This window comes from Myxine glutinosa, chromosome 2, assembly GCF_964187855.1.
Source record: "Myxine glutinosa chromosome 2, kmMyxGlut1.1, whole genome shotgun sequence".
Taxonomy (NCBI): domain Eukaryota; kingdom Metazoa; phylum Chordata; class Myxini; order Myxiniformes; family Myxinidae; genus Myxine; species Myxine glutinosa.
The window spans coordinates 113,957,817-113,973,042 of NC_136262.1; the positions used below are offsets into that span (position 1 = coordinate 113,957,817).

Consider the following 15,226-nt stretch of genomic DNA (forward strand, 5'->3'; position numbering starts at 1 on the left):
AAAAAGAAAAAAAAAAACCCCGAAAGCCTTTGCACCTCTATCTCCGAAAGCGCTGCATCGAAAAAAAAAAAGAGAGATGGCTCATTGTAAAGAACTCCATGGGGAATAGCATGTGTTAATGATGATGCCACATGTTCCTCCCATTATGATGTCATTAGACAAGTTCAAAACCTCATCCGATGAAGATGAAATTTCTTGAGCGTCTACGGATAAATTGGAGGAGGAAAAAAAACAATGGTGAAGTCATCAATCACGTGTTTCGGGCCGCCATAGTTTGTTTTAACACAACTCCGTAAGAACCACGAAAACACATCCTGGTGAGGGTCTGCAATCTCCGATTGCTCTTTTTTGTTTGTAGTTGTACTTGCAAGTTAGACTGCAGGTGTCTGCTAGAAGTTTTATTAGCAAAGTGAAATTCCCTCTTTTTCGAATTCCCTCTATTTTATCGTTCAACCCTGCTGTTTGGTTGCCCCCCCCACCCCCCCCACCCCTCTTCTCCTCCTCTCTTTCTCCCTCCTCTCTCGCTTTCCCCCTCCCTCTCTCTTTCCCCCTCCCTCTCTCTTTCCCCCTCCCTCTCTCTTTCCCCCTCCCTTCCTCTTTCTCCCTCCCTCCTCTTTCTCCCTCCCTTTCCTCTTTCTCCCTCCCTCCCTCTTCTCTCCTCCCTCCCTCTTTCTTCCCTCCTCTCTTTCTCCCTCCCTCTCTTCTTCCTCCCTCTCTTTCTCCCTCCCTCTCTTTCTTTCTCCCTTCCTTTCTTTCTCCTCCCTCTCTTTCTCCCTCCTCTCTTTCTCCCTCCCTCTTTCTCCTCCTCTCTTCTCACTCCCTCTCTTTCTCCCTCCCTCTCTTTCTCCCTCCCTCTCTTTCTCCCTCCCTCTCTTCTCCCTCCCTCTCTTTCTCCCTCCCTCTCTTTCTCCCTCCCTCTCTTTCCTCCCTCCTCTCTTTTTCTCTCCCCCCCTCTCTTTATTCTCTCTTCCTCTCTCTCTCTCTCTCTCTCTCTCTCTCTCTCTCTCTCCATCTCTCTTCCCATATCTCTCTTCCCATATCTCTCTTCCCATATCTCTCTTCCCATATCTCTCTTCCCATATCTCTCTTCCCATATCTCTCTTCCCATATCTCTCTTCCCATATCTCTCTTCCCATATCTCTCTCTCTCTCTCTTCCATATCTCTCTCTCTCTTCCCATATCTCTCCTCTCTCTTCCCATATCTCTCCTCTCTCTTCCCAATATCTCTCTCTCTCTTCCCCATATCTCTCTCTCTCTCCCATATCTCTCTCTCTCTCTTCCATATATCTCTCTCTCTCTTCCCATATCTCTCTCTCTCTCTTCCCATATCTCTCTCTCTCTCTTCCCATATCTCTCTCTCTCTCTTCCCTATCTGCCCCCTTCCCCTCAGCTCATTCTTCGATAGCTTCGTTCGTCCTATCTCTTCCCATATCTCTCTCTCTCTCTTCCATATCTCTCTCTCTCTCTTCCATATCTCTCTCTCTCTTCCCATATCTCTCTCTCTCTTCCTCTCGCTCTCTCTCTCTCCATATCTCTCTCTCTCTCTCTCTTCCCATATCTCTCTCTCTCTCTCTCTCTTCCCATATCTCCTCTCTCTCTTCTCTCTTCCCATATCTCTCTCTCTCTCTCTTCCATATCTCTCTCTCTCTCTCTTCCCATAGTCTCTCTCTCTCTCTCTCTCTTCCCAGTATCTCTCTCTCTCTCTCATCTTCCATATCTCTCTCTCTCTCTCTCTCCCTTAGCTCTCTCTCTCTCCTCTCTTCCCATATCTCTCTCTCTCTCTCTCTTCCCATATCTCTCTCTCTCTCTCTCTCTCTCTCTCTCTCTCTCTCTCTCCATATCTCTCTCTCTCTCTCTCTCTCTTCCCATATCTCTCTCTCTCTCTCTCTCTCTCTTCCATATCTCTCTCTCTCTCTCTTCCATTTCTCTCTCTCTCTCTCTCTCTTCCATATCTCTCTCTCTCTATCTCTCTCTTCCCATATCTCTCCTCTCTCTCTCTCTCCTATCTCTCTCTTCCATATCTCTCTCTCTCTCTCTCTCTCCCATATCTCTCTCTCTCTCTATCTCTCTCTTCCCATATCTCTCTCTCTCTCTCTCTCTCCCATATCTCTCTCTCTCTCTCTCTTCCCATACTCTCTCTCTCTCTCTCTTCTTCCCATATCTCCTCTCTCTCTCTCTCTTCCCATATCTCTCTCTCTCTCTCTCTCTCTTCCCATATCTCTCTCTCTCTCTCTCTTCCCATATCTCTCTCTCTCTCTCTCTCTTCCATATCTCTCTGCTCTCTCTTCCCATCTCTCTCTCTCTCTCTCTCTTCTCTCCTCGTCTCTCTCTCTCTCTCTCTTTCCCGTATCTCTCTCTCTCTCTCTCTTCTCTCTCTCTCTCTCTTCCCATATCTCTCTGTCTCTCTCTTCCCATATCTCTCTCTCTCTCTCTCTCTCCTCTCTTCCCATATCTCTCTCTCTCTCTCTCTCTCTTCCCATATCTCTCTCTCTCTCTCTTCCCATATCTCTCTCTCTCTCTCTCTCTCTTCCATATCTCTCTCTCTCTCTCTCTCTCTCTTCCCATATCTCTCTGTCTCTCTCTTTCCCATATCTCTCTCTGTCTCTCTCTCTTCCCATATCTCTCTCTCTCTCTCTCTCTCTCTTCCCATATCTCTCTCTCTCTCTCTCTCTTCTCTTCCCATATCTCTCTCTCTCTCTCTCTCTTCCCATATCTCTCTCTCTCTCTCTCTCTTCCCATATCTCTCTCTCTCTCTCTCTCTTCCCATATCTCTCTCTCTCTCTCTCTCTCTTCTCTTCCCATATCTCTCTCTCTCTCTCTCTCTTCCATATCTCTCTCTCTCTCTCTCTTCCCATATCTCTCTCTCTCTCTCTCTCTTCCCATATCTATCTCTCTCTCTCTCTCTCTCTCTTCCCATATCTATCTCTCTCTCTCTCTCTCTCTTTCCCATATCTCTCTCTCTCTCTCTCTCTCTCTTCCCATATCTCTCTCTCTCTCTTCCCATATCTCTCTCTCTCTCTCTCTTCCCATATCTCTCTCTCTCTCTCTCTCTCTTCCCATATCTATCTCTCTCTCTCTCTCTCTCTTCCCATCCCATATCTATCTCTCTCTCTCTCTCTCTCTTCCCATATCTATCTCTCTCTCTCTCTTCCCATATCTATCTCTCTCTCTCTCTCTCTCTCTCTCTCTCTCTCTCTCTCTCTCTTCCCATATCTATCTCTCTCTCTCTCTCTTCCCATATCTATCTCTCTCTTCTCTCTCTCTCTCTCTTCCCATATCTCTCTCTCTCTCTCTCTCTCTCTCTCTCTCTCTCTCTCTTCCCATATCTCTCTCTCTCTCTCTCTCTCTTCCCATATCTCTCTCTCTCTCTCCTCCCATATCTCTCTCTCTCTCTCTCTCTTCCCATATCTCTCTCTCTCTCTCTCCTCCCATATCTCTCTCTCCTCCCATATCTCTCTCTCTCTCTCTCTCTCTCTCTCTCTCTTCCCATATCTCTCTCTCTCTCTCTCTCTCCTCTCTCTCTCTCTCTCTCTCTCTCTCTCTCTCTCTTCCCATATCTCTCTCTCTCTCTCTCTCTTCCCATATCTCTCTCTCTCTCTCTCTCTCTCTCCCCATATCTCTCTCTCTCTCTCTCTCCCCATATCTCTCTCTCTCTCTCTCTCTCTCTTCCCATATCTCTCTCTCTCTCTCTCTCTCTCTCTCTCTCTCTTCCCATATCTCTCCCTCTCTTGATCCATTCAGTGTTCTTGCTCTTCCATGAGCCTTGACTTTGTACACAAAAAAGAGGTCGAGTCAAGTGCAGTTGCAACAAGTTGATTAAAAAACGTTTCGTCAGGTCGAATAAACTGACCGTATTGAGAGTTTGCGACACGGAAATAATTGTTCATCATAAACCGTCACTGTCCTGTCGTTCACTCACACAGTTCAAGAAACCTGATTAACCTGATTGTTAAGTTGTGTTGTCATGATGCGTTGTGTGAAACTGTGGACATAAGGACACCCATAGCCATGAAATGTTCACAACTTGTCTTGAGCACCACGATGAGGGCCAGAGCATTCAAGCAACATGATGTGTGTGTGTGTGTGTGTGTGTGTGTGTGTGTGTGTGTGTGTGTGTGTGTGTGTGTGTGTGTGTGTGTGTGTGTGTGTGTGTGTGTGTGTGTGTGTGTGTGTATACACACACATATACATACATACATACATACATACATACATACATACATACATATAGGAGTGCAGAATAAATTGCCTCCAGTGATGATTTGCGTAAAATAGCGTAATTGAGCGTAAAATAGCACCAACCGTGCAGTGTTGAAAGATTGTGACTTGCTGTTTTTGTTGTTGTTCCTTTGCTCCTTCACCCAGTTCTTCCCATCTGGGCAAGCGTTTGCCAGTGGCTCGGACGATGCCACCTGCCGCCTCTTCGACCTTCGCTCTGATCAAGAATTGATTTTATTCCAGCACGATGCCATTGTATGCGGCGTCACGTCCGTCGCGTTCTCGCGGTCTGGCCGCCTGCTCCTTGCAGGCTATGATGATTTCAACTGCAATGTCTGGGACTCTCTCAAGGGAGAACGTGCAGGTGGGTGCATAACCAAAAAATTGGCCTTTATTTTGAGGTCCCCTCGTTGTATAAAGCTTGTCGATGCAAACGTACGCGGGCATAATTGTGATCGCAGATTTGGACATTGACGAGGAAGGAATTGTGGGTTTTATAAGTTACATTCAGATCTACCATGTTAGGTGTCGTTCTCGCTTGTGTGAGATTCACCCATTAACAAAAAAAAACGCAACGTACCCACCAAAACTGGATGGCAGGACACACCTGTGGGGGTGGGTGGGGGGGGGGCAAAGAGAATTCGGTGAAAAAATTACAACCACCGACCCTATACCCGTGCATGCCGACCTTTATCGTGAATGTTGACATGTTGGCGAGCTATGGTGTCAGACGCGGAGGATCTGTCAGTGCAACGCGCCAGAACACAGATGGCTAGCCAACTGCGATGGACCCGCCTTTTTCGAATTTCTTCAAATTAGCAATGTTTCGGCTCATATTTTCAAATATAACCACCTTTAGAGGCCATTTTTTTCCCCGCAAGCGGGGGTTGGCCTTTTTCGGGGACCGTGGTTGTTGTTTTTCGGTCCCCTTTTTGAAGCAATGTTTTACGGCCGGATGCCCTTCCTGCCGCCAACCCTTTTTGTCGCCTTTTACGACAAGCAGGGAATTACCAGTGAACTGGTACTCAATTAGCCGACCTCGGAAGGATGACAGGCTGAGTCAACCCCCCTGGCGTTAATTCAGCGATCGACCGGGATTCGAACCAAGGATCCTAGGATCCTAAGCTGGCACCCTAGCCGCTAGCCCAACACCAGGGATTATTTTCAATTTTCAAATATGTTGGTGAGAAAACGGTACAAGCTACTGCAACGTAAATCCAACAGTTTTTCCATCATACAACATATTTTTTTCCTTGCCAGCCGAAGTTGTCCTGTTTATTTTGGTCAGTTTCCCATCTTGCACACTTTAAAAAAATATTTTTAGTCCCTTGATGTGTGGCTTCTGTCATTCCCAAAGCCATTCGCTCAACCTGACATTGCGATCGGTGGATTTGAGCCTGTGGCCTCACCTTCGATCTTCCTCAAAGGGCTTCACACCCTCGACGTTTGCAGTTCGTGAACCCATTTGTTTTGGTCCGGAGCCCACAATCTGGTATCTGGTGCCAATCCCAGGCTGAGACGTTCTTTCTGAGCTGAACACGGACTCTGGTCTTGTCAGTCGGTTTGAAGTACTTTGTATTCGATCAGAAGAGTGTCTGCACCCTTTGACATCCATTATACGCTCAACTTGTGTGAGATTAATTGTTTTGTCTTTCTGTTGTGTTGCGAACCTGAAGGTAAGCCATGTTGGTTTTTGGTCGATTAGTTGCAAATGTGAGCGATTTGATTGGATAGAAATCGGCTGTAGACAGATTTTTTTTTCCCCATTTTCTAAACTGCCTTTCGAATGCGAAGATGTAATCATGATTTGTACATGAGCTCAATTGTTTGGAAAAATAAATGTGACAGACAAATTTGCTTCAAGAAACCATTTAGTTGATTTCGAGTCTCCCTCTCTCTCTGTCTCTCTGGCTCTCTGTCTCTCTCATCTCATTCTTCAATCCCCTTTGCTATCTCTTCCTATAGGTGTGCTGGCTGGTCACGATAACCGTGTGAGCTGCCTGGGTGTGACCGAGGACGGCATGGCTGTGGCCACTGGATCCTGGGATAGCTTCTTGAAGATCTGGAACTAGCATTCTTTTCCCCTCACTTTATTCACCCTGGACCTCCCGCACCCCTTCCCCCCCTCCCCCACCCCTCCCGCTACACTTTTCCACCTATGCTCTGCTCTTGTCTCAAATCCCATCCCTAATCACTCTCCCTGTTGTTAAAATCTCACTTAAATCTGCCTCTGTACCCAAACATCTGCTACTCCCCCCCCCCCCCCCCCCCTTCAAAAGCGATTGAATGCCATGTTGGGTCTGATTACCAATCCTAATCGGCTTGCAAATACATTTCCGCCGTGCCAATCGGCCCCACGCACGCAGACCTTTTCTCCTAACTCGCGCTTACCTTTCCACTTGGTTCATCGGTCGACCTTTCTCTTGCTTTTTCACCTGTTCCATTGGACCGGCACGTGCTTACCTTTCCACCTGCCCGATTGGCCTCACACGCGCTTACCTTTCCACCTGCCCAGTGCTTGATGCGCTCTTTCCTTTCTACCTGTTCCACAGACCCAGCGTGCGCTTACTTTTCCATCTGGCCCGCCAATCCAACGTACGTGCTAAACCACTTGGCCCAATGGCCCCACGTACGCAATGACAACCTGCTCCCACTTCTGATTCGGCTCTCACCCCTTTCACGTGTTCTTCAGCCCAATGATTCCTTTTGGCCTCTTTCTCTTTTATCTTCCTCGAGCTCTATCTTCTTCTTCTTCTTCTTTCTCACTCCCTCCCTCTCTCTCTATATCCCTTTCCATATATCTCTTCCTCACTCTCTACATTTCACATTCTATATCCGCCACACTCCCTCTCACTTCCACTCTCCCTCGCTCTCTTTATTTCTATGTCCCTCTCCCTCACTGTCACTGTATACTTTCCTCTCCCTCCCTTTTTCTCCCCCGCTCCATACACACCTATATATATATACACACACACACACACACACACACACACACACACACACACACACACACACACACACACACACACACGCACATATCTTTCTCTCATTCTGCATGTTGCCGTTTCGTCCTGCCTTTTTCGCATTCGTTTTCCTTTCTCGGTGGTATTTTAAAATGAAATGCTTTTTTTAACAGGATATGAATGTTGTTTTTTTTTTTTAAAGTTTTTTTTTTAACTTTCAAAAAATGGTTCTTATCTGTTTTCCCTCAAGCTTCCTCCTCTTCCTCTTCCCACATTTTACCTTTTCCTCGTTTTTCGCGACAAATGTCTGTGTGAATCTCGTGATTTTTAAAGCGCACCCCCCGCCCCCCTTCCCTCGTATAAAAGGCGTTTTTTTCCGAATGTTTTACTCCTATCATTCACCTTCACTCACCCTCACCTTCACTCCCTCATTCCCTGTGGTAGCTTTTGATCGTTTGTAGATATACACCACTGTTCTGAAGCCTTAATAATGCTGATTATAATAATAACAATAATGCTAATTAAACATGCTCCTTGATGGGTTGTGCTGTTGGGTTAGATGAGTTTTAGACGAGGGGTGTTCCAGAAAAAAAAAAAATGCCGTCTTAATCTTGTAAGTTTTGTGAAGTATATATAGTGTCTCTTTAACTGTTATGCTGTCTCTCTCTTCCACTGGTGCTGGGTTATTTACCAGAACTCCATTCCAGTAACTTGAGGGTTCCTGGTTCAAATCCAGCTCCTACACGTTTTACTTGCTTTGGTGATTGGACTATAACCAGACACCTTCGTGTCCATCAGGCACGGCCCAAACATTGCCTGGGATAAGCACTCGAACCATCTCTCTGAACGACCAGTGGGTGAAATCACGAATTGCATTTTATCGGGGTGGGACGGGAGGTGAGGGACATGCTGTTTGAATGCTATTAAATGTCGGTTTTGAGACTTTAAATAAAGCTCATGGCTGTGGAATGGATACTTGGTTTGATCGATTGTGCTGCGGAAGTGAGCGGCGACAGATATGTCCAGTGGTTATCTGGTGGTGATGGCAGGAGCTTTGCGTGGCGGATTGTATGCCGGATCTTCTTTTCAGAAGCGTTTCCTGTCGTGTGAGTTTTGTCAGAATTTGTATTGAAAAGTTTCCTTATTTACGCAAAATACTTTATTTTATCAAAAGGACTTTTTTGTTTAAATATAAATAAATAAATAAATAAAAGTTTATGCAGGAGCTTTTGGATAAATTTATTTCAGGATGAAGACATTCGTCATTCTGATTTTGCGTCAATTACAAGGACATTTTTCTTTCTTTTGTTTTTACAATTGCAAGGACAACATTCTTGGGATTTGTACCTGGACTCTCCAAAAAAAATTTGATCAATTATTTTTTAAACTTTCAACACCAAGTACACACACACACACACACACACACACACACACACACGCACACGCACACGCACACAAACACGCACACACACATAATATGAAACCTTGCTGGAGTATATAGATTGCCGTAGTTCTGCGAATGAATGATCTATCTACAAAGTAGATCTGCATACAGTCTCTGATTCCAATACCCTGTCCCCTTGGGAATAGGTGAAGCTAATTAATGAGCAATTAACGCAAAGGACTTCTGCGACTCACTGGGACTGACACAATCTGTCAATTTCCCGACCCGGATCTCAGTCAACGGAGCATCTTCTCTTCTGGACTTGGTTATGACTAACTTCCCTGAAAATGTCTGCTGCTCTTCTTCTGCTCAAATCGGCTCATCTGATCATGTGCTTGTTAAAGTGGACATCTCTGACCATTCTCGGAGAGCCTCCTCAGCGTCGACGAGTCTGGAATTTCACTCAGGCCAACTGGCACGGTCTTCAAGCAGCCATCAATCATCTGGACTGGTCTCCCATCTCTACCGCCTCTGACATCAACTCATCCTGGGAATTCTTCCAAAGTAAATTGCTCTCTCTCATGCACAGATTTATCCCATCTCGTCTTCAGTTGTCATACCCTTCCCTCCCGTCCATGGTACACGGAATCTTGTGGTGAGGCTGTTGCCCAAAAACAACTTGCCTTCGTCTCCTGGAAAGCAAATCCAACGGAAGGAAATCTCATTTCCTTTCACAAAGCCCGAAACAAGTGTGTGTCCACCCTCAGGAGAGCCAGGAAACAATATCTCTCCGTTCTCAAGACCGAACTCTCTTATCTGCCTCCCTCTTCCAAATCCTGGTGGTGTCTGGTGAAATCTGTTTCTGGTGTTTGTTCCCCCTCCATCCTCACCTCAAACGGCGACACGGCTGACTCCACGTGAAAAAGCTGAATGCCTCAACTCTGTGTTTGCCTCTAAATCTTGTGTCCCAAACCCATCCCTCTCTGTACCCACCGTACCCAGTCGTACCCAGCTGCTCCTAGACTCTGTGTCCTTTCCTCCTGACAAGGTGGAAAAGTTTGTCAACCCTCGACTCTGATTCTGCAACTGGACCTGGCAGCATCAGCGCACGGGTCCTAAAATCCTGTTCTTCCGCGCTTTCACTCCCTCTCTCTGTTCTCTTCATCCTCTCTTTTGCTCAAGGTCATCTGCCATCTGCTTGGAAATCAGCCAACATCACCGCTTTGCACAAAAAAGGTGCAAAAACAGATCCTAGCAACTACAGACCAATCAGCCTTCTCCCAATTATCAGCAAAGTCATGGAATCCATCATTGCCTCGGATATGAAATCTTTCCTCTTCTCCAATGGCTTGATCTCTGATCATCAATTTGGTTTCAGACCTGGTCACTCTACTCTGGACATGCTGCTTCTGCTTTCTCAACAATGGATGGATGCCTCAATGCCAAACAGGAAATTAGAGCTGTCTCCCTTGACATATCACGTGCCTTCGATACGGTCTGGCATCCCGCTCTGCTCACCAAACTCTCCTCCTTTGGTATCCATGGAAATCTCCACGCATGGCTGGTGGACTTCCTCTCTAGTCATAGTCAACGTGTGGCCCTGAATTGGTTTCTCTCATCTCCTCTTCCTGTTCAGGCTGGAGTTCCCCAAGGCAGTGTTCTGGGCCCTGTGCTTTTTCTGGTCTTCAGCAATGATCTCTCTGACTCTCTTGAAAATCCTCTCTATCTCTTTGCTGATGACTCTACTCTCTGTCGCTCCATTCCTCATCCCTCAGATCGGCAGTCTGCAGCCTCCTCACTCTCTGCAGACCTGGACAAAATCACAGACTGGGCAAACAAGTGGAACATGTCTTTCAATCCTGACAAATCTCACACTCTTACGATGTCTCTCCGAAAAGACCGACTGGACAACCCTCCCATCCACTTTCTGAATAGTCCTCTCCAAGAAGTTCTGTCACTCAAGCTTTTGGGTCTCACTATCTGCCATGATCTTTCCTGGGAAAACCACATTTCAAATCTGGCCTCCAAAGCCAGTCGCCGACTGGGCATCCTCCGTCGTGCGAAGTCCTTCCTTGGCACACCTGAGCTCCTCACCACATACAAGGCTTTCATCCGCAGCTCAATGGAATACTGCTCTCCCTGCTGGGCTGGTGCTCTTTCCTCACACCTAGCTCGTCTTCACGCTGTTGAAACCAAAGCGTTCAGAATCATTGGAATCTCCCGCGATGAAGCTAACTCCAAGGGCCTTTCACTCACTCACCACAGGCAGGTTGGTGGTCTTTCCGTCTTCTACCGACTCCTCTCCGGCCTTGGCCCCCCCCCCCCCCCCAGCTCTCTCTGGGCTCTGTCCCCCAAATATTCCTACAGGTCGCACAAGATCTGCCTGCAACCCTCTTATGGTTAAACTGCCAAAATCAAGACTCTCTGTTCACCTTCACTCCTTCATTCCTCTTTTCTCCCGCCTCTGGAACAAACTCCCTCACTCTCTTCAATCCCACTCCTCTCTCCAGGTCTTTAAAACAGCTGTTCACCACCATCTCTTATCTTCCCCCATCCAAAACCTTGATCTTTTCTACCCCTGCTAATTTCACCCCAAATCCACTTTTTTGAAATACCAACTTCTTTCCTGGAAGTCCTTGGTGTCCTTGTGTGTTATACTTCTCCCACCCCCCTCCCCCCCCCCCCTTCCCATGCCTCCTCCCCCCAAGCCCTCTCCCTCCCACACATCTCCCGATGTCCCTGCTCTCAAATGTTGTGTTTGTGTGCTTCCCCTTCTCTCCCCATCTTGTCTGCCGCTCCCTCTTTTTATATATTTTGTTTGTCTGTTTGATTTGTTTGTGTGATAAATGTTAGCTCTTTCACGAGCCTCGATTCTGTATTCAAAAAAAAAGAAGAAAAAAAAGCACTCTTGTAGCAGCAGCTTACGCCGAGTTTGTCTTTGCCTGTTCTGTGGATTCCCATAGCAGGAATGTGGAATTTCACCCTCGGATACCACACACATTGACCTGCCATGTGTTTTGCTTGTTTTTAATTATTTTTATTCTAAGTATTTATGTCCAAGTGAATATTATCAGTTGAGCTCTCTAAATCTCTTGGGATAGGGGTACATTTATGGGATTGCGTTGTGATTCAAAGGTGTGCTAGGCTTGACTTGACAATTCCACTTTTGGAGATTCACAAATTGTAATTTGGTTTTTTTTGGTAACGGAGGCTGGTAATGTGATATCGCGATAGTTGGGGAATTTCCCTAGCTTACCTGTCGAACCAGTTTACGTCGGTTTCACAGAAATTCACTCTACGGTATGTTTAAGGAAGGGCAGGTTAAACTATTTGCTTAACTCGTGAGGTTGCCTAAGTCGCCCCTCGTGTTGCATTTCTGGAGGTGCTTTTGCAACCAGGTACGGGAGTTTAACCAAAGGTGGGGATTGGACGCAATTCAAAAACCCAATCTTTGGATTTGTTTCACCAAGTAACTCTTGCAGAACATTTTTACTTTCGCTCCCAACAGTATCTGTGATCTCCCCAGAGTGTTTAGCAATTTCCTCAACCTCCAACAGCTCTGTGGTCGCTCCGGCAGAAGTGCCCTTTGGTCTGTTTAAACATTTGTTGAGCACTTTATGGGCTACAGGAAGCCCCAACCTTTCAGCTCTGTGCAGCGATTACTACCGTCCATTCTCGTTAATTTGCAAATGACCCTGGGCCTTGTTCTTGAGTGAGTAAGACAATCCTAGCAGTTTACCTGATAAAGTATTCCACTGTTAGCATCACATGATTTGGGAACACAAATAACCAGAAAAATTAGCTACCTGTTATTTAATTATTCATTTTTGAGTTTAACTGAACCGGAAACTTGTCGTATTATCAGCATGGTTTACGATCACAAAATCCAGGATCCCTGCTCACCTCCGCTCATCCACTCCTCTCCCCCCTCCCCCCGCCCCCCAATTTGTGGAAGCAACAAGCAACTTTCGCATCTTCAATCTCATTATTCCCTCCAGGTCTTCAAGACATCTGTTCACCACTATCTCAGATCATCCCCAAATCATATCTCTCCAATTCCAGTTCTCACCATACTTTTTCAACTTTATCCTTCTTCATCTGATCCACTTTCACCTAACCTTCAAAAAAACATACGAAGAATTTAAAAAGTAGACCTCTCCTCCCATACTAACACATTTGCTTATACACCTCCCTGTTCCTTCGCTCTCCACTCTCCTGATTGTCAATCTTCTATTCTTGCGTTCCTGCTTCTTAACCTGTGCTGGAATCCTCAATCCCCCCTGAGGAATCCATGCCCTCATTTAGGGAATTTCCCGAGATCGTTTTCACGGTTCAGTTTAAAAATGTTTAAACCTTCTCCTGAAGTGTTGTATTTTGTTGTATATTATAACACACTTTTCTTCTTCTTCTTCTTTAAAAGGTTATTTTCGATTTGCTCACCAAATCTCTTCATTTCAAATAAAAATGTAATCTTTTACAGTTCTTCCTTCCTCCATTCCCAAAACTCACCTACATTCCACCCCTCCTCCAACGTTTTCAAACGGATCTCTGACTTGAAAATCACAAGAAACTAATTTTGCAATAAATGCTCGTTTTCCATTAATCGTCGAACACTTTCGAAAATCCAAACTCATCCTTCCCCTCCAAAACTCCCCCCTCACCCATTCTTTTCAAAACTCCCCCCTTGCTCCTCCCCTCCTAAACTCCCCCCTCACCCATTCTTTTCAAAACTCCCCCCTTGCTCCTCCCCTCCCAAACTCCCCCCCTCACCCGTCCCCTCCCAAACTCCCACCCTCACCCCTCCCTTCCTAAATTCCCCCCAAACCCATCCATTTCAAAACTCCCCCTTCCCCTCTCCCCACTGTCCTTTTTTTTTTCTTTTCCTTTTTTTTTTCCAATTCTCCCCTCTCACCCCTCCTCAAAGCGTCCTCCCCGCTTCATCTCCCTTGCAACTCTTACCTCCATCTCCTCCAACCTTCTTCCTCGCTCTGCCCCCCCTCTCCCCCCTCCCTCAAACAACACCTCACTGTGCCTCATCCAATCACCATCAAACCTTTTGTCCTCCTTATCCTTCCCTTTCTCCTAGCTCTTCTGAAATATCTGACACTATCAACAGCTCTCCCTACCGCCTCCTCTTCTTCTTCATCTTACACGACCACTCCCCTCCCCTGTCCTGTATCTGATGTTCCCCCTTCCTCTTCCTTAACAGTATGGATCTCAAACATCGGGGGCCTTCGCTCAAACCTGATTGACCTCTCCATACAGATTGCTTCTGACAAACCAGACTTGACCTGCTTAACAGAAACTTTCCTCCTTCAAGATGTCTCTGATACCTTAATATACTCTCCCTGGTTACTCCCTCCTCCGGTATGATAGACCTGAGCCTCGTCCTGGAGGTGGGGTTGCTATCTTTATCAAAAACTCTCTTCCTCACTCTCCTTGCACTGCCCTCTCTCCACCCCACCCCCAGGAGTACCTCTGGCTATGGCTTCTCCTTTGCTCCCACCTTTTGTTCATGTGTGTGTTGTCCCGTCCACCAAACAGTGATGACTCGATCTACATCTCGCTGTCTGATAACATGGACCAACTTCTATCAACTCATCTCAACTCTCTCTTCCTCACATGTGGCGACTTCAACTGTCATAATGCCAGCTGGCTTGGTATGGGTTCCTCTCTCACCAGCCATGACACTTCAGCAAAGGACTTCTGTGACTCATTGGGACTGACACAATCTGTAAATTTCCCTACCTGGATCTCAGTCAATGGAGCATCTTCTCTTCTGGACTTGGTTATGACAAACTTTCCTGCAAATGTCTGCTGCTCTTCTTCTGCTCCAATCGGTTCATCTGACCATATGTTTGTTAAAGTGGATATCTCTCTGGCCATTCTCAGAGAGCCTCCTCAGCACCAATGAGTCTGGCATTTCACTCAGGCCAACTGGCACGGTCTTCAAGCAGCCATCAATCATCTGGACTGGTCTCCCATCTCTACCGCCTCTGGCATCAACTCATCCTGGGAATTCTTCTAAAGTGAACTGCTCTCTCTCATGCACAGATTTATCCCATCTCGTCTTCAGTTGTCATACCCTTCCTCCTGTCCATGGTACATGGAAGCTTGTGGTGAAGCAGTTGCCCTGAAACAATTTTCCTTCACCTCCTGGAAGGCAAATCTAACGGAAGGCAATCTTATTTCCTTTCACAAAGCTTGGAACAAGTGTGTGTCTTCCCTCAGGAGAGCCAGGAAACAATATCTCACTACTCTGAAGAGTGAACTCTCAAACCTGTCTCCCTCTTCCAAATCCTGGTGGTGTCTTGTCAAATCTGTTTCTCGTGTTTGTTCCCCCTCCATCACCTCCCTTACCTTAAATGGCTACACAGTTGACACCGCACGTGACAAATCCGAATGCCGAAACTCTGTGTTTGCCTCAAAATATTGTGTCCCAAACCCATCCCTCTCTGTACCCAGTTGTACCCAGCTGCTCCTGGACTCTGTGTCCTCTCCTGACAAGGTGGAGAAGTTTCTGTCAAACCTCGACTGATTCTGCAACTGGACCAGATGGTATCATCCCACGGGTCCTAAAATCCTGCTCTGCCGCTCTTTCACTCCCTCTATCTGTTCTCTTCACCCTCTCTTTTGCTCAAGGCCATCTGCCATCAGCTTG

At 46.4% G+C, this 15,226-nt stretch overlaps 1 protein-coding gene across 2 annotated transcripts in view; it reads left to right on the forward strand.

Moving 5' to 3' along the window:
- LOC137415160 (guanine nucleotide-binding protein G(I)/G(S)/G(T) subunit beta-1) overlaps positions 1 to 8,154 on the forward strand; it is a 49,237-nt gene extending 41,083 nt beyond the window's left edge. For both annotated transcript variants that reach the window (XM_078771455.1, XM_078771456.1), the window contains 2 exons: positions 4,366 to 4,582; positions 6,184 to 8,154. In XM_078771455.1, coding sequence (XP_078627581.1) covers positions 4,366 to 4,582; positions 6,184 to 6,290 — 324 coding nt within the window. In that variant the 3' untranslated portion in view covers positions 6,291 to 8,154. The remainder of the gene's footprint in view (positions 1 to 4,365; positions 4,583 to 6,183) is intronic.
- Positions 8,155 to 15,226: the final 7,072 nt, after the last annotated feature.